Below are 26,391 nucleotides of genomic sequence, written 5' to 3' on the forward strand. Positions count from 1 at the left end.
GGTGAAAGCCACATTTGCCCTGGGGGACCCTACCAGGAGCTTCCCAAACCCCCCCAACAACACACCACCAAGGGACACAAACTCCTCCACCACGATAAGGTGGCATTTGTTTGGAAAGGTGGAGAGACTGAATACTACAGAATTGATACCAACTGCTCACATTTACTGAATATGTTATTGTTTTATATGCTAAAACTACAATTTTGTAAATTTATTGGGATTAACAACAACCAGCTCTGGAAAAAAAAGAACATTCATGTCATTCATAGCAATAATCACAGTTGAAAACTATCTTAGCTGGTAATGATGATTTATTTGTGTTAAAAAGGAGACTATCCTGTTGGTGGGTGAGACTTGAAGTGTGTAAACCACAGTGGGTAAATGGTGTTTCCTCCTTTATTCTGTAACAATGTGGCATTGGGGATGTACTGAAATGGGGCTTTTTGTAATCCTTGGCCATATGGCGATTTGGGTATGAGCAGGGTGGGAGGGGAGGGGTGAGACATGTAGGTCAGCCTGAAACAGAACAATAAATAAGGAACTAATCCTTGTCGTCAAACTGTAAAGTGGAGAAATTTGTTCAACCAACAGTGAAGTGTGCACACTTTAAAAAACACAGTGAGATATTTAAGTCCACGGATGGTTGTCTGGGCATTAATGATTATAAAGAGATGGAGCATCGAATTTTGGGAGTTCTAGAAGGCACTCCATAGGTCTGAAGGACAATAGATTGGCATGCTAGTCCGATGCACTATGGCAAGTGCAAATGAAACAACGAAGCTGGACGACTTGCTTTAATAGCAATGGAAAAATGTTTCCAAAGTCAAACTATTAACTATTAACAATAAAACTATGCAGCACAGTAAAAAGCGTGTGTTTTAATGTATTGTAAACCCTGGACAGGTCGCCAGACTACAGCAGGGCTGACACATAGAGACAGACAAACATTCACGCCTAAGGGCAATTGTGAGTCATCAATTAACCTAACTTAGTCAATTCAATACTTTTCATACCTAAACATCGGTAAAGTCTGCCCCTGGTGTTTTTTTCAATCAACCAGAGTGTATTTCACTGCTGTTTCTGACCGCTGTGAGTGGCCACGACGTGGGTGTGTGATGCAACCACTGTATGTCATGGCAGGTGTGTGAGAAGCCAAGGAAGCACAGCGTTCAGTGTGAAGTTGTTCCCACGATATTTTCCCCTGATTAATATGTCAAAAGCTGTTACAACATATAACATAAATATACACATCAGAGGCATAAAAGTACTGCATACTCTTCTGTCAGTCACTGGAATTTGATTTCCCCACGTGTGCCCTTATGACAATCGCCATAAGGTATAATTTTACCCCTGGTCCGGACCAAGTGAACCCAACTACAGCTGTGAAAGCACCCTAAATTACCCCGAGGTGTGAATGTGAGCGCGATTGATCTCTGTTTGTCAGCCCCTCTGTCCATGGTGTACCCCGCCTCTCGCCTCTCAATGTCAGTTGGGATTGGCTCCAGCCCCCCACAGATAATGGAAGGATGGATGGAAAACACTTCCAGAGGATGAAATGAGACACTGGATGAGTCCTGCTGTAAACCGGTATCAATATGGACTGTAGGTCTTCGATTCTGTTACAAGTGTCGGGCAGTGGGCCGGGGATTATGTGCGGAGGGGGAAGGGCTCCATTTAGAGGGATTTAGGTCGTTACTGGAAATGCCATGTTAATACTGTTGTTGTTTAGCTGATGCGTGTCAACAGTTGAACTGATTCTGCCGCCGTCTCTCTCCGTCTGCTGGGTCTGTCTGAAGATTACAATTGAAAGCCTTTATGAAAAGGCCTTCTTTACCCACTCAATGGGATTTGAGTCCAGATCTAATTTGAGATACTTTCATTCATACAATTTTGCATCTCTGATTGCCGCGTCTTTGTGTTCCCAGACTTCATGTAGACCAGGCTCCACTTTACTCCAGTCCAGAGAATGCACCTGATGCGTTTTGGTAACTGCTGAAAAACCCCTAACCCTTGTGCAATTTAGCAGTCAGTTAGTTACAACAGCAACGGTTTTGCTATCTAGCGATTAACTGTCCATCAGCTAACACATGGACGACTCAGCTCTCACTCAGGCCCATGCAGATTATGGCTTGGGCCATGTGGAGAAAAATCTAATATTCAGATATTTCAGACCAAATACCTCGATATGGATATCCCAATAATACTGTAGGGTTGACCATTGGTGCTTTTACAAAATATTTACACCATGGCTTTTTTGATACATAATCATCAGTAATGTGGATGTAATGACTAGGTTTGGCAGGTTCAAAAAGGTCCATCGCTTCACTGTAATGCAGCCTTTAAAACCAGGAGAAGACAACACTTATGCCATGTTACCATATTCTAAGACGATATCCAGTTCCATCACTGTATCTATCACTGCTCTGTCATTAAGTTACGTCTTCTATACGACTATGTGTCTAAATCTTCCTGCTGTAGGGAGAAAGGTGGTTACATTCAGTGTAATTTGTAGTTACACACAGGAGGAGCTCAAGTATGCGTCTTGCATTAGGATCTTTCAGCAGAATGCCTCTGATGCAGTGCACTCAAATTTCAATCCGTCCCTAATGTGTATTGGTTGCATTTATGCTTGGCATCTTTGCCATCCGATAGCTGATCTGATCCGTCGATTCTGGGTTTTTGTACATTAGCAGCCTCTGTGGATTTGATGTATTTCACTCAGGTGTTTTAGTTTGGCAAGCGTGGGTCTGCTCATGTAATGCCGAGCAAGCTAAAGAAGGAACAGTTCATATGGACAGCATAATGTGGTTTCCATCTCTCTATTTCTCCTGCTTTCTCTATGCAGCACCGCATTGCAGCATATCAGAAACAAATAACGTCAGATTTTGTGTCATTGTGGTCGTATACATGTAATTCATGGTCCTGTTAGATTGCTGCTGAAAATGATTTCATCTTTCTGTTTTCAATCAATTGTAACTGCGTGTGTTTGAGAAAGAGAGGGAAAGAGATTGTGGAAGCTTGTGTACTATTGCACACAATGATTGTGTACGTTTTTAATAAGAATAATTAAAATGTCAACATTATGAATTCAGCTTTTAAGCTTCGAATTAGTGTGTATTGCCCGAGTATAACCCATGTAGAACCCCTTCCGGCAGTCTGTCTGAGCTAAATTGTTAGTCTGAAGCTACTGTAAGCTATTTTATTGAATTTCCTTTTACCGAAATTAGTTATTTTAAGTTCCCTCTGGTACACATGTGTGTTTATGGCTTTTATTGTTAAAGGTAAGAGCAGAAGGCTCTGAAAAAAATCGTCCTGTTTCCGAAAAAAAAAAATCTGTTTTGAAAGTACTCATGGCAGAAATATATTGATGTGCAAATTGATAGCACGAAATATAACGGCCCCGTTGTGTAAACACCTTTAGCCTCAGCAGTTTGCACACCGCATTGGCTTCATTTTTCAGAACTGTAGATTGCCGCCTGGGTGAGGTACAAGTAGATCAGAAGTAATGTCAAAATAACACAAAACAAATATACAGACAGAAAAAAGAACCAATAACAGACCATGTGCATAACATCTCTCACCCAAACAAGAGGAGCTTCCATTTAAGACATCAAACTTTCCTCCCCTCAATCATCAATTATGCGACTGTAACTGATATTCATCTTCACCTCCTGATATCACACATTGAAAAGTTTTGTCTCCCCGAGGTCCCACGACACCCTCACCTCCTCGACTTCCCTGTTAACCCACACCTCCTATTCCAGTCCGTGGTTCAGCTCAGGCCAGAACTGGGCAGGCCCCGTCTGCCTTCAGCTGGGAGTGTACAGGAATAGTAGAGGCAGAATGGACCACAAAGCCCAACAGTTTATTTGAAGCCCGAGCTCTGCATAGTCATTAAAGTGTGGTCTGGTGGAAGCCTTCGTTTCTGTCTATATTGGCCACAGATGTGGCTGCACTCAGCTCTCCGTCTGTAGTTAAGCGTGGAGATGAAGGGTCAACCCAGATTCCTTACGTCACAGAGGAGCCCTTCGTTGTGTGAATGGGGCCCCCGAAGGACTCTACTGGTATAGTGTGTTTCAGACCATTTACAACAACTCATACAATCACTGTCAGCCATTGTCAAAGTATGACGTTAAAAGTTAAGCATATGTTTTTAGATCGATTTTATTTATTTTTATCATCCAGGCAGTTGTTGGTTTTTATTTATTTCAAAGTGGAGGGAGACCGGCCAATTGTTTGTTTTGGTGTATTTATAGCTGTTGCACAATACTAGACATGGTTAGATTTAGCGTTAATAAACCGTTTTTAAAAAGAACAGGCACTCAAAAAGGGTTGTCGTGGCTCAATTCATTTTGACAAATTACTCGTTTGCACAACATCACATGTGAAGGTGCCATACTAATAGATGCCTTAGTGCAGCTATTCTCAACCACCGGGCCCCAGAGTGCCATCTAGTGGGCCGCGGTGGTTTTATGAAGCTAGTTATTTTCTTATTTCTAAATGTGCTAAAAAATTTACATTGATAAATCAAAGTTATTTATAAAAACATGGTTATTCAGACAAAGCAATTTCAGAGACCAGTCACGTTGCCCCCAGGTTTCCCTAGTGTTTTGGACGGGTACAACGGGAGAGGAAGAATGACAAGCATTCATCAAAAATAAGAAGTGTGATGTGCACATGAGCCCGGAAGGTTCCGTGTTATCGAAGAGTCGCTCATTTATCGTTTGTTTCATTCGGTCTGGCTAGAAATAATGCCATGAACAGAATAACACGCCATTGACTCAAGGAAAGACTTTGGCCTGGAAGCCAAGCTTTCTGTGACACTTCTTTTCATTTACCTTTTTACCGACTACAAAAATGTGACATGTTCTTGTGTTCTCTTTAGGACATGGCCTGATGCTGCAGACCCCACAGCCGACAGTAATCCGACATTTTCAACCCCGGCTCGTCTGGAAATCTCAGAGTAGAGTTTGTTAAGTTTCTCTGCGACGCCCCCCCCCCCCCCTCTTCTAGAGATGGATCTGGGGCTCTCGGCCCACAACGGTTCCCGTGCCTACGCCGGCTGTTGGAAGCATCAGAGTGGCTGCTGGTGAGGGCCCCCCCCCCCCCCCCGACAGGCCCAGGATGCCAGGATGCCCATCACTCAGGACAACGCCCTCAGCATCCTCCCACTGCTGGAGAAGTGGCATGGGGCTCAGAGCACGAGATCACAGCAGTACCACAACCTGAATCGAGACAATTCCGGCTGCAAGGTACTTCGTCCCATTTTAGGCTTTTGGCCTCCCCCCTTGCATATTCTATTATTATCTAGATTTCTTTTAATGGTCCTTTTTATGTGCTATTAAAAAAAGAAAGGAACTCTCAGTATTTCACAACCAACTCGTTAAATCAAACATGTCATGTTATAACATGAGAAGTCTTCCCTCATGATGAGACACCGTAGCCTAGAGCGGTCATGTAACACGGTGATGTAGACATGTTGCAAGATGTTTTTATGTATTATGTCTGTGGGCTGCTCTCATTTTGTTTGTGCGCCTATGAATGTAGAGAATGTAGTTATTGATCAAATAGTTTGTCGTTGGCTGTTTCCACTTGTAAACATCATGTCACGATAAATTAACCTGAAGTGGATATCGCCTACATTCAACGGCAAAAACAATCGATATCATGAAGGAATGCGCCTTACGAGGCGCCACACAATCAGTTAAGGGCAGAAAGTTTAAAGATCTCAAATGAACACAAAAGAAGCTTGGTGACAAGGCTGCTTCTTGCTCTCTCGTTCGCTGACAGGACAGAAAGTTAACACAGTTAGTTCAGGCAAATGCATCGGTACCGCCCATTCCTGTCTGATGGCCGATTGCAGATCAAGTTATGCTCCAGCAGAGTGGAGTTATATAAAGCTGCTAATGTCATCGCTTCCTCTCCCACGGGACTCTCTGCCCCCCCCCCCCCCCCCCCCCCCCTCAACACCACTTAGATGGCTTGGTACGGTGCTAATGAGCGTGTCAGAGTTCACCAAAGTGCTGCATAGGTTTACGCTGCCCTGGTGAGCAAATCCACCGACTACGACAATTGCATTCAAATAAATTGATCTCAGTCCAAAATGTCCGTGTATATAAAATGTATGTTGTTTGTCCAATCGTACATGTATTTGTGAGCTGTTTTTAAAGACGCAGATCGTTAGTATGAACCAAGGGGCATGAGGCAGAGAGCTGCAGACAGAGTAGGGAACAGAGGAAGTGTTGAGAGATAAAACACATTGCTGGTTTTCTTCTTTTCATAGTATTTGTTGGCGATGAGAAAAACATAGAACATCGCCAGCCTTCTCTTTCAAGTTGAAGCGTATGGTTTTTATTCCTTCACTCAGCTGTGTCCAATATTATTATTATTTCTTTTTTTTCTAACGTCTTGTCAGAGTTTGTTGTGTGTGAAAGAGAAAACTTTCACTGATTGTCAACCTGGAAATGACCAACTTTATGATATTCCAAAAGTTAGGCCTTTACATCCGGGGGCGTTTTTTTCTTCTTCGCGCGATTAATTTGCAATTTTGTCATGAGTACTTTCACACGGGACACAAATATTCAGTGGCAAAAAAAGTGAGTAATTCATTTTTTTTATAAACAATAAAAACAACAAAAACAAGATTTTTCTGAGTCTCGCACTGCAAATTCAGGCATCGACCAATCACGTTGTGTGGAACGGACAAATTCAAAATGGACACAAAAATGTAAGGCTCCGTTGTCCGAACCAAAGACGGATTATAAGAAGTGGACGTAGTCATCGTGATGTCACCCATTGGTTTGTGGGCTGACGTTCGGCGACTTGGGCGTTGCCATCTTGACTTTTTGCAGCCAGTGAACAGAAGTTACCATATTTGGACTGTGGAGCAGTGAGGTAGAGATGCCGTATATGGCTCTGGTCAATCACAGGTCTAAATGGGACCTTATTTTGCAAAATGAACATCATGCTGTATTGAAGAAGACTTGAATCTAGAGATTGAGACCATAAACTCATGTTTACAATGTTTACTGAGGTAATAAATCAAGAGAGAAGTAGAGTCATTTTCAAGAATCTGACTTCTTTTTGCAAACAGAGGAGTCGCTGGCCAGTAGAGAGAATGCAAGGTTTTAGACACTCCCGCATTGGTTTCACTTTTCAGAACAGGAGGTTGCCGCCTGGTCCGAACCAAAACGGGCAACTTTATTGAGCAACAACAACTTTAAGTTTCAGATCAACGCATTTACCTTTTCACAATAACAGCACAAGACATACACATATCTGTTTACAGAAGGAAAATTCAGAAAACTCATAGCATTTTATTGAGGAAACTCCATAAGTTAAATGGTTAAAAGTTGGAAATCCATTCTCCATCTACTAATGGATTACTCTTCTTCTTCTTTATCTTCGTCCAGCAGGTGGTTCAGGACACCTACCAGAATGGGGAAGGGGACAGTGTGTGCAGCAGCAGCAGCATCAACAGTGTCGATGTGGAGGACATGTCCCTGTGTCTGGCTGCCATTCAGAAGCTGATGGAGTACATCAAGTTCAACTTCATGGAGGGTGACACAGTTCCGCCGGGAAGCACGTCCTCCTGCAGGGAGGGGCTGGACGTCGAGGTCCATGGCGTGTCGCTCAGCAAAGACGAGGGCGACGCCGCTGAGTTCGGCCTCAGCTTCGGGAACATCCCCATTTTCGGGGACCCCGACGGCAGAAAGAAGGGAGGCCCTAGGAGGAGGAGGGACCAGGGCCCCATTATCGACGTGGGCTGCATCTGGGTGACGGAGGTGAGGAAGAGGAGCCCTGCGGCCCGCTGCGGGGGGATCAAACTGAGAGATGAACTGCTGTCACTCAACGGGCAGCTGATGGTGGGAGTAGATGTCAGTGGAGCCAGGTAAGACCGCCTCAATGAAAACTGAAACCATGAATCAATCACATGAAGGGAAAGATATTGCAAATGGACCTGTCGAGCTAACTTTAGCAGAATACATTAGCACATCATAAACTAGCATCTTATGCTATGCTAGCTACTGAAGGTATACTGACTGTATACACATGCTGCTTGTGCTTTTTTAAGGGTTGAAACAGTGAATAAAGACCTACCCGGCTTTACTGGAACAGTGTTGCTCCTTCATTTCACTGTCGATGTGGTCGTTCACTTTTACACTGTGATCTGTAGCTTTAGAATCAGAATCAGAATCAGAACCGTTTATTGCCATTGTATGTTGAACATACAATGAATTTGACATGACGGGAGGTGCGTAACATTTAACAACAATCAACAACAATCAACAATGCAAAGTAGAAACAAATTAAATTGACAGAAAATATAAGATAAATTAAAATATAAAATAAAGTGGAATATAAGATGAAGTGAAATATATGTGTTCATGTGTCGTGAGGTCTTGGTCCTGATGGACCTCAGCCTCCTACCAGATGGAAGGGGCACAAACAGTTTTTGTCCAGGGTGAGAGGGGTCAGCTACAATCCTTCTTGCTCACTTCAGGGTTCTTAAAGTGAACAAGTCCTGGAGGGACAGCAGATTGCAGCCAATCACCCTCTCAGCAGAGTGAATGATGCGCTGCAGCCTGCCCTTGTCCTTGGCTGTGGTTGCAGCGTACCAGACCGTGATGGAGGAGCAGAGGATGGACTCAATGATGGCTGTGTAGAAGTGCACCATCATTGTCTTTGGCAGGTTGAATTTCTTCAGCTGCCTCAGGAAGTACATCCTCTGCTGAGCCTTCTTGGTGATGGAGCTGATGTTGAGCTCCCACTTGAGGTCCTGGGATATGATGGAGCCCAGGAAGCAGGAGGACTCCACCACGTCGACGGGGGAGTCACACGCAGTGATAGGGTCTGGTGGGGCTACGTTCTTCCTGAAATCCACAACCATCTCCACTGTCTTTAGAGAGTTGAGCTCTAGGTTGTTCAGACCGCCCCAGGTCACCAGATGGTCAGTCTCCTACCTGTAGGCGGACTCATCCCCACCAGAGATCCAAGAGGTCAAACAAGAGGTCCAATGAGGGTGGTGTCATCCGCGAACTTCAGGAGCTTGACAGACTGGTGACTGGAGGTGCAGCTGTTGGTGTACAGGGAGAAGAGAAGAGGGGAAAGAACGCAGCCTTGGGGGGAACCGGTGCTGATGGTCCTGGAGGCTGAGACGTGTTTTCCTAGCTTCACGTGCTGCTTCCTGTCAGACAGGAAGTCTGTGATCCACTTGCAGGTGGAGTCGGGCACGTGTATCTTTATCTTTTTAACTCGTTTTCTCTGCTGAATCAGTTCGACATCCTGATATAGCCTTCAAACACATATTGTAGACAGTATGTGATGTGTGGTGCCAGACCTCTCTTCAGCACTGACACAGCGCTGTGGACATAGGTCTGTCTACGCCAGACTAAATCAGGTCTATTTGATCACGTCGCTTCTTATTGAAAACGAATGTATCCATGTCGAGTCAGATACCTTTCCCACAGGTCTGTTTTGGACCAGCTCGGTGAGGACGTTTAATTCTAACCACAGGACAGCCCCTCAGACCAGAGCAGGCCGGGTACTGAGGTGGTCTCATTGAGCTTCATGGCTTCTGTGGTCGATTATTTTAACCCTCATATGAGTGTCATTTAGAAATATAATTTGAACACAGATTAGTTTCTTTCCTTCTGGTTTCCTCCTCTGTGTTACGTTTCGTGGGAACCAGACGGTTCAGACAAAACGATGACCTCGCTGCGGTTAGTTTGTCCTCGTTAGTGATGGTGAATGTCTTCGGCATCTCTCTGCGCTCACAAGAAATGCAACACACAGTCTGGTAGTGATGAAGACAAGCAGCAGCTGCTCGCTTTGTCTGTGCTTTGGTCTCCAACTGGTCAAGAGCGTGTCTCTTCAAAGAGAGAATGTAACTGGAAATCAAATCTGACTGTAATGTGTGACTAATAGGGTTGGACCCAAAGATTTGACTGTTCGGTTATTCTTTTTTGTTTTTTTAACCCCTCAGGATAACAAACATGCATCAAACACACCAAACCTTTTGAAAAATGCTTCTTATTCAATAACAAATAATAAAAAAAACAATGCTGTATAGTGGTGTAACGGATCGTTGATCGTCGATTTGTGGTCCGTACTGATCACCCCTCACGGTGCGGCACAAATGTGAACCGCCGATTAATTACACAGTTCAACGTTAACCATCACTTTGTGAAATAAAGTTTTACTGACGATCGTTATCCGTCAATATTCAGTAAAATATGATATCAGGACATCATTTATTCTTTTCTAGTTGCCGATCTGATAATGTTACTTTGTAAACAACCAATCGGTTGACACGAGGAAGGTTACATTATGATGCGTTCAGGCTCTTTTCAGTGAAAATGAGAATTGGGCAAGTAATGTAAATAGATGTTCTATGTAAATAGAACAAATAGATGTTGGAGATGAACTATAACCCTTTACACTAACTCTAAGCGGATTATCTTACATCATTAAAACCACGAATGAAAAGACTTGTTTTAATCCATAAAACTATAAACTTTTATTTCCTTATCATTTGAATTGTGTGTTTTTATGAAGAAACTATAGCTGACTATAACTAAGTTTAAGCGTCTCAGCCGAGAACAAAGACTGAGTCCACCCCGGGTCTCGTGTCATAAGAGACGTGGGAGAAGTTTGCCTTCAGGGCTTTCTGCCAGAAAGGGTTTATTTCAACCCCAAACCATGATCTTTTCCTAGACCTAAACAAGTAGGTTTGTTGCCTCAACCTTTTTTTTCCCTGGCAGAAAGCCCTGAAGGCAAACCTCTCCCTTGTGCAAGCCAGAGCCCTCGTCGTCATTGCTCAAGTTGCAGCGTTCTCCGATCCAACCCATGCAGGGTTGAGCTGAAAGGTTCCTGTGAGGAACCGTCTCAATTTAATACTGATGCCTTTATATGACCTACATAAGACCATCAGCAAGAAAATGTTCATCGGTCATCGGTAGCACAAGGTCCAATCAGGCGAAAACATGTAGGTTCACCAGAAACTCCTCCAGGTTAGACCCCAGCAGTGACCAGCCCACCACGGACATACCCAGGTGCTCGAAAACACAACCAATTTTGTCCACAGGCCGGCAAAATCAACACAAAATAAAAGTTCCTCGTCATAGTTTTAATACAAAACCTGCCCGGGCTGCATGAAGAGACCACCTCAGAGGTGGAAATGTGAGGACACTTCAAGTTGTTGTTGTTTTCTCCCTGTTATTGGATGTGATGACAGCATTATCCATCAATGCTTTTTTTTTTTACAGTTACCTGGCTGACCAGTGCTGGAATGGAGGCTGTATCTACCTGATCATGCTGCGGCGAGTCAAGCGGAAGGCTCCCCCCCCTCCCTGCAACGCCAACGGCAGCGTCGGCACCGCTGTCATCGGCGACCGCTGCGAAGTCCCGCCGCAGTGCAGAGCCGCCTCCGACTGCTCGGCGAGCGGCAAACGCACGCGCAAGTTCGGTGTCATATCGCGGTCGTCCTCCAACCGGGACAACCGGGGCGGCGGCGACTCCGAACTCAGGAGCTCTTACCACGACTGCAACGGCTCCTCCGTTCCCGCCGACGCAGGGGTCAGTCCTCCTCCCGGAGACGACCCGGGTTGCGTCCACTCTGCGGGCACACCGCCAGGGGAGAGCCTGGACACCTCTCCTCAGGTGAGAGCTGCTCCCCAGCGTCTGCGCGCCAGAGGCGCCGCCACTCTGCCCGCCAGGTGTCACAGTCAGCTGTTGGAATGCAAGATGGATTCTTTCAGCAGTGAACCTTTAAGCCAGGTAAGACATGGCACAGCCACAGGGAGACGAGCGAGGGCTCATCCTCGCACCTTTCATTTTGAAGAGTTCATTCTGGATCTCATTTTTGTAAAGTTTAAGGATAAAAGACATGAGGTCAGTAAAAAATGTATTCAAACACTAGCTCATTCCTTGTTCAGCTCATTGTTTTTGAGGCCTGTCATGTGTCAGAGCTATTTACAGCATCATCATCAAATATTCATGGGCTGGAGCGCAATGTGAACCTAAACTTAATTTGGAAATCATTCAATGTATTTATCAGACTTGACTTGGTGGTTGCCGCCTTTAAATAACTTCAATTAATACAAAAATGTAACTTTTTCCACTCAGTCCCTAGATCGGTGGCCAACACAGCAATGATCCCACTCACAGAGGCTTTTGGTCAGGAGGGTAGTAAGGTTTTCACTGGTGGGTGACTACACTTTGGTACCCAGCAGACATAAAAAAAATATATATATATATGAATGTAAATAAAAAACGAATGGTCACTTTTCGCTCATTGGTTGCAAAAAGCCAAGATGGCGATGGCCAAAGCACCAAACTCGTGACTTCAAAACATCAGTCCACAAACCAAAGGGTGACGTCAAGACGACTACGTCCACTTCTTATATACAGTCTATGGTCAGGGTGGATCGTAGGTACACAAAGCTCAGGACTTAAGCACCAGTCATCAGTCTCTGTGTTGAAATCGTCAGGAGGAGAGCTAGTTAATGTTAGCTGCTAGCTGTTAGCTCTTAGCTCCTAGCAGCCGTAGGGCAGCACCGTCCTGCTTGGCTAAATAACTAACTTTAATGGAGGTTCCATTAAGTTACATTGAGACACGTTCACGCTCTATTCAGTAAAAATGAGTATTGGATTGTAACGCTATCATAATGTGTTCAAATGTAATGTTGTACAAATGTAGTCTTGAATAAATCCAGTTGTTTAAAGGATGTTTTCACAGCAATATGAAGTAGATATTGCAGAGGTAATTATGAGCTGTAAGCAGCTTATTCAAACTGCTAAAGCTAATAATTATTTTAATCAAAGCAAATGTTTAATTAAGAATACAATCATTCATTTTCTCATGAATTCAATTGTGAGAAAATAACCACGATAGATGACAATAACAAAGTACAAGGCTAACAGTTACAATCAATAGCTGACTTCAGGACGGTTGGAATCATTGTTAGTCTGGAACCTTGTAACCCAGAATGTAATATGACACTTAAATGCACTTATCAGGTTTAGTTGTGACAGATAATATTATTGTATGCAATTCAAGCAATAAAGATGTTGATTTCCATCTTATTTTCTCTTTTGTATATTTTCAATTGCTCCTCAGTAAAGCAAAACTATTTTTTATCTGATTGCTTAATTTATTGATGGAATAATCATTAGAATACTTGATTACTGAAATATTTGTAATAATATTTAAGAATGACAATGTTGAAAACCTAATATTTAGGTTACTTCATTAAGGTTCAGGAATGATGAAGGTTTTGGTGCTTCGAGTTGTCCAAACACAACACTGAAAGCATTAATCACGCTGTAGCTGTCAGGAGCACATATTTTAGGAAATAATCCATGAAACATTACATTTCCTTAGAAATGTAGTTCCAAAAACAGATTTCCCAGTGAAAGCTAGTCGTGTATGAAAATAACTGTCAGTAAACATGGTTTGTGTTTGTTTTTCTGCCCCGTAGTGCCCAAAATGTATCAATGCAATTCTAAAAAAATCCACAAATTTCTATTGAAGACAAATCTTTACTGTTCTGTTTTTTTAACCTGGTGTTATGTAACTTCGCTACCCTCGAGGCAAATTGGTAATGAAGCTGATCTGAAGAGAATAATACATCAAAGCCTCCGCAGCCTCGTTTGACACTTGGGAATATTCAATCGCCATCATTGTTTTTTAATAAAGTTAATTAAAATATCATGTGCCGTACCATAGTGTGGTGAAGTTTTTATATATCACGTCTAATGCCAAGGAAATTAAAATGAGCTTCACAGAAAACAAAGCAAAAAAAGCAACTCCAAACAAGTCAACTGTCGCAAAATTGAACAAAAACAATTAAAGAAACAAAAATGTTTGCGTGAGTGTGTGTGTGTGTATCTATATATATATCTATCTATCTATCTATCTATCTATCTATCTATCTATCTATCTATCTATCTGCAAATCTGACCCAGTTTCTGTATGGACCTGGTGCATGACAACTCAGAGATCAGACCAGGAAGCAGAGTTGCAGTCTTACACACTCCTCTGAGCTTCCATTAGAGCAGTTACTCACGCAACACCACATAGAGACTGTGTCTGCCCCACGGCCACTTAAATTAATTGAATCAAAAATAAACGATCGAGGAGTTAAACAAAATAACTTAATCCAAGTTAAAACTACCGCAACAGTACAACAAAATAGGATAATTAAATGTGGACTCTTAAATGTCAGATCTTTGTCATCTAAAGCTCTACTAGTAAATGAGCTGATATCAGATCATCATATTGACTTATTTTGTCTTACTGAAACCTGGCTGAGTAATGATGAATATGTCAGCCTAAATGAATCAACTCCTCCAAGTCATATCAATACTCACATTCCTCGAGGCACTGGCCGAGGAGGTGGAGTAGCAGCCATCTTTGACTCCAGCCTATTATTACACCCTAAACCTAAACTAGACTATAACTCATTTGAAAGCTTGGTTCTTAGTCTTTCACACCCAACCTGGAAAACAATACAGCCAGTTATATTTGTGATAGTGTACCGGGCCCCGGGTCCGTATTCTGAATTTCTATCGGAATTTTTTCAGTTTTTATCAAGTCTAGTCCTTAAAACAGACAAAGTAATTATTGTAGGTGACTTTAATATTCATGTGGATGTCGAGAACAACTGCCTCAGTACTGCATTTATTTCATTATTAGATTCGATTGGTTTCTGTCAGAATGTACAGAAACCCACTCACTGTTTTAACCACACTCTCGACCTGGTTCTGACTTATGGCATTAACATAGACGATTTAATAGTCTATCCACAGAACCCTCTTCTGTCGGATCATTATCTAATAACTTTTGAATTCTTACTAACTGAGTTTACACCGTTAAGCAAGAGTTACTACACTAGATGTTTATCTGATGGTGCCGTAGCTCAATTTAAAGAAGCGATTCCGTCTGTATTTAACTCAATACCATGCTTCGATGTGACAGAGGACTCCTGTGCTAACTTTAGTCCGACCCAGATTGATCATCTTGTCGACAGTGCTACAAGCTCACTGAGAAGGACACTAGACTCTATTGCTCCTTTAAAAAAGAAGTTGGTAAAACAAAGGAGATTCGCTCCATGGTATAACCCTGAAACCCGCAAATTAAAGCAAACATCGCGAAAACTTGAAAGAACATGGCGTTCCACTAACTTGGAACAATCTCGGTTACTCTGGCGAGACAGTCTTAAGACATATAAGAAGGCCCTCCGTAATGCCAGATCAGCTTATTACTCATTGTTAATAGAGAAAAATAAGAACAACCCCAGGTTCCTCTTCAGCACTGTAGCCAGGCTGACAGAGAGTCACAGCTCTGTTGTGCCGAGTATCCCTATAGACCTCAGTAGCAATGACTTCATGAACTTCTTTAATGATAAGATTATGATTATTAGAGACAACATTAATAATCTCCTGCCCTCGACCGATCTTTCCACAAATAGAGTAACCTTAGAAACAGCTGTAAACCCTGATATATGTTTAGATGGCTTTACTCCCATCGACCTTGACAAACTGACTTCAACAATTTTTACATCTAAACCGTCCACCTGTCTCTTAGACCCTATACCGACTAGGCTGCTTAAAGAAGTGCTACCATTAATTAGCACAACTTTATTAGATATCATCAACCTGTCTTTAGTAACAGGTCATGTACCACAGTCCTTCAAAGTAGCTGTGATTAAACCTCTTCTTAAGAAGCCCACTCTGGATCCAGAGGTGTTGGCCAACTATAGACCGATCTCGAACCTTCCCTTCCTCTCTAAGATCCTTGAGAAAGCAGTTGCAAATCAGTTATGTGACTTTCTGTGTAACAATAGTTTATTTGAGGATTTTCAGTCAGGATTTAGAAAGCATCATAGCACAGAGACAGCTCTGGTAAAAATAACTAACGACCTTCTAATCGCATCAGACAAAGGACTCGTCTCTGTTCTTGTTCTGTTAGACCTTAGTGCTGCGTTCGACACTATAGACCACTACATCCTGTTGCAGAGACTGGAACATTATATTGGCATCAAAGGAACCGCACTGAACTGGTTTGGATCCTATTTATCGGATCGATCTCAGTTTGTTTATGTAAATGATGAAGCCTCAATGAGGACCAACGTCAGTTATGGAGTTCCACAAGGTTCTGTGCTTGGACCAATCTTGTTCACCTTATATATGCTTCCTTTAGGCAATATTATCAGAAAACACTCTATAACCTTTCATTGTTATGCAGATGATACTCAATTATATATATCGATCAAACCGGACGAAACCAACCAGCTTGCTAAACTGCAAGCGTGTCTTAAAGACATAAAAACCTGGATGACCTGCAACTTCCTGATGTTAAACTCAGACAAAACTGAAGTTATTCTACTAGGCCCAGAACACCTCCGAAATCAGTTCTCTAATGATATAGTTTCTCTAGATGGCATTGCGCTGGCATCCAGCAGCACCGTCAAGAATCTTGGAGTTACCTTTGATCAGGATTTGTCTTTCAACTCTCAGATAAAACTTATTTCTAGGACTGCCTTTTTTCACCTACGTAATATTTCAAAAATCAGGCACATCCTATCTCAAAGCGATGCAGAGAAATTAGTTCATGCATTTGTTACCTCTAGATTAGATTACTGCAATTCCTTATTTTCAGGCTGCTCTAATAAGTCTCTTAAATCTCTCCAGCTGATCCAGAATGCTGCAGCTCGTGTACTAACAAGAACTAAGAGGAGAGATCATATTACTCCTGTATTAGCTTCTCTGCACTGGCTCCCTGTAAAATCTAGAATAGAATTTAAAATCCTTTTACTGACCTACAAAGCCCGAACTGGTCAGGCTCCATCATATCTTAAAGAGCTTATAGTACCATACTGCCCTACTAGAGAGTTGCGATCCAGTGATTCAGGGTTACTTGTGGTTCCTAGAGTCTTAAAAAGTAGGACGGGAGCCAGAGCCTTCAGTTATCAAGCTCCTCTTCTGTGGAACCAGCTTCCCGTTTCTGTCCGGGGGGCAGACACACTCACCACATTTAAGAGTAGGCTTAAGACTTTCCTCTTTGACAGTGCTTATAGTTAGCGCTTTATAGTTAGGGCTGGCTCTGGCTTGCCTTGGACCGGCCCATGGACAAACTGGTATAGGCAAAAACTACAGGGGGACTTCCTACACTGAGCACCTCTCTCCTCCTCTTCTTCACCTCCGTCTGTATGCATTGATGTCCCATTAATGCTCATTACTAACTTTACTTCTTCCCCGGAGTATTTGTGCTTTCTCGCCTCACAGGATGACCGCAGTTTTATCTGGACACTGGTTCTTCAACCAGCCATGGCCCTGCTGACATCTACTACGATCTTCATGATTAACATTATTAATCCTATTACCGACACCATTAATGCACAGTACTGATTATTAATCCTATTACCGATACAATTAATGCACGGTACTCATTTTGTCTCTTCCCCGGAGTCCTTGTGCTTCCTCTCCTCACAGGTTTCCATGGAGCATGGTTTCATCTGGACCCTGGTCCTTCCTCCTACCATGGCCCTGCTGACTCCAACTGCTAATATCACTTTTATTATTACTCACATTACTATTTCATACTACCGATACCATTAATGCACATTATTGACCTGCTTCTTCACCAGAGTCTCTGTGCTTTCTCGCCTCACAGGTTCCTGTGTATCCGGGTTTACCTGGACCAGGTCTTGCCTCCTGTCGTGGTTGTGTCATACATTGAATGTGCTGTAATTACATTGAATGTGTTGTAATTCACTATCCTGTTCTACACATGACATCATTGCACGCCTGTCCATCCTGGGAGAGGGATCCCTCCTCTATTGCTCTCCCACAGGTTTCTTCCTCTTTCCTCCCCATTAAAGGGGTTTTTGGGGAGTTTTTCCTGTTCTGATGTGAGGGTCCCGGGACAAGAAGATGTCAAACGTGTACATATTGTAAAGCCCTCTGAGGCAAATTTGTAATTTGTGATTTTGGGCTATACAAAAATAAATTGAATTGAATTGAATTGAATTGAATCTATCTATCTATCTATCTATCTATCTATCTATCTATCTATCTATCTATCTATCTATCTATCTATCTATACATATATACATATATACATCTATCTATCTATCTATCTATCTATCTATCTATCTATCTATCTATCTATCTATCTATCTATCTATCTATACATATATACATATATATATATGTATTAGTGCTGGGCAACGTTTACAATTTTTAATCGCGATTAATCGCATGATTCTTTTGTGATTAATCGCATTGTTACACGCAAAATTCAATAATGAATTCAAAAGTAGTGTATTGCGCACTTTTATTTGAAAAGTACTGCTATATGAACAAAAGGTCAATAACATTTGGTTTGCAAACACTTGAAACAAATCAGGTTCTCGTGAGCAGCAGTATTCCCTTTACACAGCAGCAGTTCTATCTCTTCACTATCTGTGCTCCGTGTGTGACTGCATGTGAAACGTTCCACTGCTGTGCAACAGGAATAACATGTTTCAGCATGTTTCATCTAAATGTCTGTCTTCTGTCTTCATGACAGTGACAGCATGTGAATGCAGCTCTACTGTTCATCAATATAATGCTGTAACTCCGAGGTGATGATGGTGACCCAGCGATGTCCAGTAGTCTCCAGTGAGAGCAACAGTTGCTGCACGTTGTAAAGCCGTCGCTTCTGTAGTCCTCTCCTTTTGATACAACACGTGCGTTCTTCTTGTGATGGTGCGTCTTGAGGCTCGTAGGTGCCGTCAGTAGGAAACAAAGTCGTCAAACTTTGGTACTCTGGTTCAATTCCAGCAGCCAGATGTTCAGCAGTCCACAGATCTGTGTACAGATGTCTGAGAGGATAAATGGGATCACCACCCTGCAACAACTGGTATTTAACGTGTACGTGAGAGGATCGAGACGGACAGCTGGCGTTTCATCCCAGCACATCAGAGGGATTGTAAATGAAGTATAGTGTGTGTGCCCTACATGGAGGATGTAAATCCTTTTAGGTCAACCCGTCGTCAGAACAGCTGATGAAGCCGCGAGCAGTGCAGAGGTTAAGATGTACTAAAGGCCCCATTTTAATACGCAAACAATAACAACAACATGAATTGGGTGCGGTGATTAATGTCTACACGTGATATGTGTGTGTCAAAATGCATGGCAACCCATGCAAGAGCATGTCATGTGAACCACGTGGTGGGGGATCTCTTGTAGTGGGATTCATCCTCTGGGGAACATTTCATCCACTAGTCTTTGCATGTGGATGGAGACCGACCATTGCAGATTAAATACAGAGTAAACCAAGGCTCGGTAGTTTTTGTCACTGTTAATGAAGTGCTACAAGCAATTCATTGCAAACGTTCTGAGAGCATTTGAAGGCAACATTGGCTTATAGTTACATTGGCTCTGTGATGCTTAATTGGTCGATCGATTCGACACTTCACAGCCTCCAATTCATGAGTCAAAGATCACAGACTGTAGACAAAAAAGTGGACGTAGTCACCGTGACGTCCTCCATCAGTGTCTACACATGTGTTCAGGCACAGCTTTGAGCGCTCTTGAATACCATCGTCACATAAAAGAAATACTATCTGAGAATCAGACTCATGAACTTTGGATTGACAGTTTTCTATTGGTCCTAATGTCTGATTTGATTTATTATTTGCTGTGTGTTTGTCTGTGCTCCTTTGCAGCCCGGAGAGGGCAGCTACATCTGGAAGATGCACATGGTAAAGGGCGAGGAGGGCCTGGGCATACAGATCACAGGGGGGCGGGGCTCCAAGCGCTCCCCTCACGGCATCATCATCGCTCACATAGAGAAGGCGGGCGCCATCCACAGGTACAGCAGCTCCAAATCAAGTCAGGACAAAGGAACTTGCTTTGGCACTATGTTCTTGCAGCTGCTCATATTCCGTCATCTCCATCGAGGTTTACACTACATGAGGAAAAATGGTCCAGTATTGAGTGACAGTGCTGCCGACAGCAGCCGCCAAACGTGCTGCTGTATAAAAATCGCTTTAAACAACTCCTCGTCATCGATGTACATCCACTAGAAGTGCTCCTGCTTTCTACCAATACAATGTTCACAACCCATTTGTGCAATATTTTGTAAACTGTTCGTCACAACTTTATTTTTCCAACAAATAGCCTAAAATTAAACATTATTTAAAAAATTTCTGAATCCGCTGTTTTAATTTACAGAACATTATTTTTACAGGAAAACATTTCCAGAATAATTAGATGCTCAGATGAAGGCTGTGATATGTGTAATAAAATAACTACTACAGTAAGTTTAGTTTTTAAGGTTTTTTGGGCATTAATAATGGTCATTTGTGAAATTGCATCGTTTAGTCTAAAACTTTCAAATGCTTTGGGGGGCAGACCCCCAAACACAATATCTCCTGGTAGCTCTTATTAACTGTAGAAATGACTAACTAATTATGCTAATACTGGTCAATACACACGCAAACATTGGAATATCCGCACTTATTTTCAATTCGTTTTGCACTTAATGTGTCAAGCCTTGCTGAAGGACAAAATCTAGCGTCGCATCCGCGTTGTTGAAATCAGCTAAATTCTCGGCCATGGCATTGAAAATCTTTTCGACAACTCTAAGCTACACTTTCTGTACTCCAACACCGCAAACTCTCTCCAACTCTCACTCACGTTTCCACCATTGTCTCCCAGCAACAAGTCACATGACACAATAGCATATAGAAAGATAAAGGAAAAGGTTTCATTTTTTATGTAGGGTTCTTTCCATAATGTTGTCATAACAATGTGAGGCTGTCAGTGGCAAAAACAAGCGCTTTCAGCACACGCACATTGAAGGTGAGGAGTTTCCCCGAGCAATTACATGACACCAAACTTACCCTTTTAATGTTTGATATAAAGTTGTATTTTTTATATTATTATTAATTATTATTTCATTAATTTAGTTTTTTCATCCCTCACCAAGAAGCAGAAGAAGACATTTTCAGTCCAAATTATTAATATGACCAAATAATTGGTGTCATTTTTTGATGGTTTTGCAATATTTATAGCCCTGTTTAAAAACCACGTATCCCACAACATCAGACACTTTTTCCATTTGAATGCTCATCCAGTTTCAGATAAAGGTCATTTTCTATTTGGGCATTATAAAGAAGTAATGAAGTGCAGCCTCAGCCTTGAGTTTGCGAATGTGTGTGTATGTGTGTGTGTGTGTGTGTGTGTGTGTTTATGTACAGTATGAGTGAGTGTTGCTGTCTAAATGTGTATATGCGTGTGTGTTTCAGGGACGGTCGTCTTCATGCTGGCGATGAGTTGCTGATGATTAATGGTCAGTCTCTGGTGGGTCTCGCTCATCAGGAGGCTGTCGTTATCCTGCGCTCCAGCACTGGTCTGGTCCAGCTGGTGGTGGCCAGCAGGGTAGGTACACACACACACACACACACACACACACACACACACACACACACACACACACACACAGCTGCCTTTTGAAAATAAATGTGGCTTCTTCTCACTAAATGTTACTGCAGCCCTAAAGTACAACAACCATGCTTTGAGTGTAAGATACAGTAAAAAAAAAAATAAAGAAGCACTGTGGCCTCCCTTTGGAAAGATGGCAACTTTACTCTTGTGCAACTGGTCACACAGCCGTCATGTTTTCAGTATGAATCTCAGGGAACACTCCAAACAGCTCCAGATCCAGCAACCTGGACAGCGGTCAAGACAGTAATGGGATCAGTGAGAACAAACCACACCCCCATCATCCTGCACTGTGTTGCACAGAGCTGCACAAAACTAAATAAAACTTCTCTTTACTCCACAATTTTCCTTTTTTCCCAATGCATGTGGGAAGACAAGAGCCATATCGGTCTGTCAAGAAAACGTTTTTTGTTGGACGATTTATGGTCCCTGAAATGATGACAATGAAGGAAATTATAGTCATTCTAAGACTTTTTTATGCCCTTGACATAATGATAACATAATAGCATCATCATGCAAGCGCATTAATGTACAATGGCTGCGCAATGTCCAAGTCTTAACAATGGTAGGGAAATCCTGCCGTTTATACTGGGATCATGTTGCCTCAAATGTTTCTTATGTAAACAAACGTGTGTATGTAAATCAGGTCCATATATCGTACCATAAGACTATAGCATAAACGTTATTCAGGTCATGTCCATATATGGTAGAATAACTCAAAAACATGAAAATTATTCAAGGAATGTCCGTATATCGTACAATTAGTCGATAGTGTAAATATGATTGAAGTCATGTCCATAAGTTGTACAGTAAGTCAATAACGTCACAAATATTAAAGGCATGTCCATATATCATACGATAAGCAGATAATGCAAAAATGATCATGGTCTTGTACGTATATTGTATGATACCTCAATAACATAAAAATGATTGAAGGCATCATATATCGTACGTTAAATAGATAACGTAAAAATGATCGTGAACACGTCCATATGTCGTACAATAAGTCAATAACATAAAAAATGATTGAAGGCATGTACATATGTTGTACGATATAAAGACGTCATGTCCATATATCGTACGATAATCCGATAACGTATAAGTGATCGGAGTCATGTCCACATATCGTACGATAAGTCAATAACGTAGAAGTGATCGGAGTCATGTCCAAATAGCGTACGATAAGTCAATAACGTAGAAGTGATCGGATTCATGTCCACATATTGTACGCTAAGTCGATAACGTAGAAGTGATCGGAGTCATCATCCAAATATCGTACGATAAGTCAGTAACGTAGAAGTGATCGGAGTCATGTCCATATATCGTACGATAAGTCGATAATGTAGAAGTGATCGGAGTCATGTCCATATATCGTAAGACAAATCTATAATATATTATCGTGACAGGCCTAGCTCCATAATATGGACAACTTTGGCCAAGTTCCAGGTAAAGGTCCACCATTGGTTGTATGAACAAAGAGAGACTCCTGCTGTGATGATGTTTTTTTTCATTCTTCCTGTTTGAAATGGAAACCTACTACGCATCCATTTGTCCTCTCCCAGAGCTACATATCTAACATACTAAATTTGCATAGATTAAAATGACGTCTCATCAATGCCATCTTAAATTACTTTTCTGTCTCTGCAGGAGGAGTCAGACGTGGGTTTTGAGCGCTTCCCTTCCACCAGTCTGCCGGACCTGGTTAGCACCTGCAATTCTTTGTCCTCCCTATCTCAGACTGCTCCCTCTCGCTCCCGACAGACTGACTGCAGCCCCAATTCGCTCAACCCCTACCTGGTACACACAGATATGTACTATATGTTTGTGTGTTTGTGTAGCACTTAACTAAGTCTGTCTAAACCTAACCAACCCCACCAATGAAGACGTCAAGTACTAACGATAGACTGTATAAAATGTAAGTGGACCTACTCTGTGACGTCACCCTTTGGTTTGTGGACCCCAGTTTTGAAACCTCTGGTTCTGCTATTTGGCCTCGCCATCTTGGTTTTTTTTAACCAGAAGTGACACGAGAGGGTGGAGCTAAATATAAACCAACTGCTGAATAAGACATTTTAAGGCGACCATAATGTTGCAGTTAATTTTCACTCGTAAACCTAGCTGGTTAGCTTGCTAATTCCACCATGCTTTAATGCTACACCAGTTTCCGAAAATGAGCCGAACTGCTGGCTGGGTCTAACGGCCCCTCCACTTCAGCCGCCGCTGTGAAGACACCAGCCCGCTGTGACCCCCTGGCGTTGATGATTTTTAGGCGACCACAATGTTACAAGAAGACTTGAAACTAGAGATTGAGACCATGAACTCATGTTTGCAATGTTTACTGAAGGAAATAAATCAAGTGAGAAGTAGTCATTTTCTCATTGACTTCTACTGTTGCCCCCTGCTGGAAAGAGTGCAAGTTTATGGCACTTTTCAGAAGCGAAGGTTGCCCCTTGGCACTAGCCAACAGGAGGGTGTAGAGTGGGTCATTCCTTTGCCATAGCAGCATTCATAATTAAGCTTCCTCGGCTGTACTCCTGTTTGAAAACATCGAGATATCCTCTAGATGGAGGTGTCAGGATCCACCCTGATGGACCACCTGAATGACTGCTTTCAGTACTACAGAGCAGCGACAGAGTGTCCATTTGGAATAGCACACTAATACTATACAACTATATATGGAACTTAAAATGTTATCGAAAAAAAGGTAATGTATTTGTGAAATGGTTTATGAACAGACAGAACTCAGGCAGTGCCTATTTGTTTAAGAACTGAACATCTCTGTGTGTTTTTACCCTGTTACAGTTGACTAACTTGGAGAAACTTGAAGGACAAAGTCATGGAGAGGCACCCAAAGGACCCTCATGCAGCCCCACGCCGATGAAGCTCGGCAGTCGATCCCAGGGTTTGTACTCCATAGAAACACATTTAAATTACACTTGTACATCTTTTCATGTTGATAGATGGATGGATATAATTAATAAATGATATTTCCATATTGGCGCTCCAACCAGTGCTCCCAGAGTTTGGTATCTTCTTGACCCTGATATTCACTATAAATGATTCTCCTTTGGTGGCTCAGGGGGGAGCAGTCGCCTGGAGTCAGTGGGTGAGGACGATGAGCTGCTTGTGGAGAACGGTGTGAGCAGCTGTGAAGTGGCGGAGAAGCCTCCACCCGGTCACCGCAAACACTCCTTACCTCAACAGCTGGACACCGCTGGAGTGAGACAGGTCAGCGAATGTCTCACCTTGTTCTTCGACTGACTGGTGTTGAGATGTACATAAAGAGCATGGCCTGAAACATATATATTTTATCATGACATAAGATGGTCATATGCAGATCATGAAATCAGATTTCCATGGTGGATAGGTTGAGGCCAGGATAACCAACAAGATGGAAATCAAAAGAAGATCGTATGTGTGGTGACGTTTAGTCGTCTCATTGAGCCACTTGTCAGCAACCGCCTTTTTTTAAAGGCCTCTGAATTCACGAGTGGAGTATCTACCTGTCGTAGAACAAAACGTTAACATCTCTCAAGCTCGTGTTGAACCACAGACCTTATTTCAGGCATCTAACCAAAAACCCATTGACTTTGAAATGCGAGAACCGGAAGTGCAATGACATTTAGAACCACAGACTCAGAGTGAAGTCATCACATGTCGTCCTGAAGTTTGAGGGATGAATGCAAAAAAAACACCATTCGAATAAAAAGTCTCATCAACACTATCAATAACTGTTGTTCTCACGAGATGAATTTGTCTGACTGTGTTTTGCTCTTTTCATATTAATCTCTTAATATTCAGGAGTATCAGGTCATTAAGAAATCAGCCCGCTCCCTGAGTACCATTCAAGTGGAGTCTCCATGGCGACTGGCTCAGCCATCCATTATCTCCAGCATAGTGCTGATGAAAGGCCAGGGCAAGGTGAGTGCACTCCTTTTGACACGTGCGCATGAATAAAGCTCAGAGAATGCACTCCAAGTGCTACATGATAGTCTTACAACACATTCAATGCATATGACATAAATGATTCATATAATAAGAGTAGTAAGCTGAATAACTGCTACTAATAATAACAGCAGCAGTTGATATCGTAGAATAATAATCATAGCAGTAGCAGTGGGTGTCATTTGGTCCACGGCAGAAGGCACAACCACAGTCATGTGGAAGCTGGTTCCACATGAGAGGAGCTTGGTAGCTAAAGGCTCTGCCTCCCATCCTACTTTTTGAGCATTCTGGGAGCACAGCTCTCTAGTGGGGTAACAGGGTACTATGAGCTCTTGTGTCACCACCATTAAAACACAATATTCTTCGAAAAACAAATGACGACTGTGTCGTTGTCGTCCTTTCTGACATGAGATCTACCTTTCATAGGGCCTAGGATTCAGTATTGTTGGCGGGCAGGACTCGGCTCGCGGTCAGATGGGGATTTTTGTCAAAACCATTTTCCCTCACGGAGCGGCAGCAGCCGACGGACGACTGAAAGAGGGTAACCGTTGCTTTCCATTTATCGATTCCGTGATCTTCATTTACGCCCATGCTATTTCTAACCGTGGGCTTCCCTCTGCAGGGGATGAGATCCTGGAAGTGAACGGGGAGTCTCTCCAAGGACTCACGCACCAACAGGCCATCCAGACCTTCAAGGTGGACCGCGTAGTTGAAATATGTTCTGTGTTGTTGAAAACAGTTCGGTCAGTTGCGAAAAGCTGAACAAAGATCAACTTTAATTTCTAAAAATATCTGTGACGACATTCGTTTTTCCTTCAGACAAAAGAATGTCTCTGACTAAATTAAAATGTTTGTAAAGAGACCAAGAACTGCTTGGGTTGTTCTGTTTTTGGGAAAACTAGTAGTTTTGAATTCGTCTTTTTGGTAACATTTCCACGTCTCTAATGCATC

The 26,391-nt window shown here is 42.4% G+C and overlaps 1 protein-coding gene across 1 annotated transcript in view; it reads left to right on the forward strand.

Annotated features, from left to right (window-relative positions):
* Nucleotides 1-5,132: 5,132 nt before the first annotated feature.
* pdzd2 (PDZ domain containing 2) overlaps nucleotides 5,133-26,391 on the forward strand; it is a gene marked incomplete at its 5' end in the record, with an annotated part of 38,120 nt that continues 16,861 nt past the window's right edge. The window contains 11 exons of the mRNA XM_079270605.1: nucleotides 5,133-5,252; nucleotides 7,413-7,891; nucleotides 11,268-11,778; nucleotides 19,716-19,861; nucleotides 21,300-21,432; nucleotides 23,143-23,292; nucleotides 24,298-24,397; nucleotides 24,575-24,723; nucleotides 25,297-25,416; nucleotides 25,867-25,981; nucleotides 26,063-26,136. Of these exons, the coding sequence (XP_079126731.1) occupies nucleotides 5,133-5,252; nucleotides 7,413-7,891; nucleotides 11,268-11,778; nucleotides 19,716-19,861; nucleotides 21,300-21,432; nucleotides 23,143-23,292; nucleotides 24,298-24,397; nucleotides 24,575-24,723; nucleotides 25,297-25,416; nucleotides 25,867-25,981; nucleotides 26,063-26,136 (2,097 nt within the window). The remainder of the gene's footprint in view (nucleotides 5,253-7,412; nucleotides 7,892-11,267; nucleotides 11,779-19,715; nucleotides 19,862-21,299; nucleotides 21,433-23,142; nucleotides 23,293-24,297; nucleotides 24,398-24,574; nucleotides 24,724-25,296; nucleotides 25,417-25,866; nucleotides 25,982-26,062; nucleotides 26,137-26,391) is intronic.

This window comes from Melanostigma gelatinosum (genome assembly GCF_949748355.1).
Source record: "Melanostigma gelatinosum genome assembly, chromosome: 6".
NCBI lineage: Eukaryota > Metazoa > Chordata > Actinopteri > Perciformes > Zoarcidae > Melanostigma > Melanostigma gelatinosum.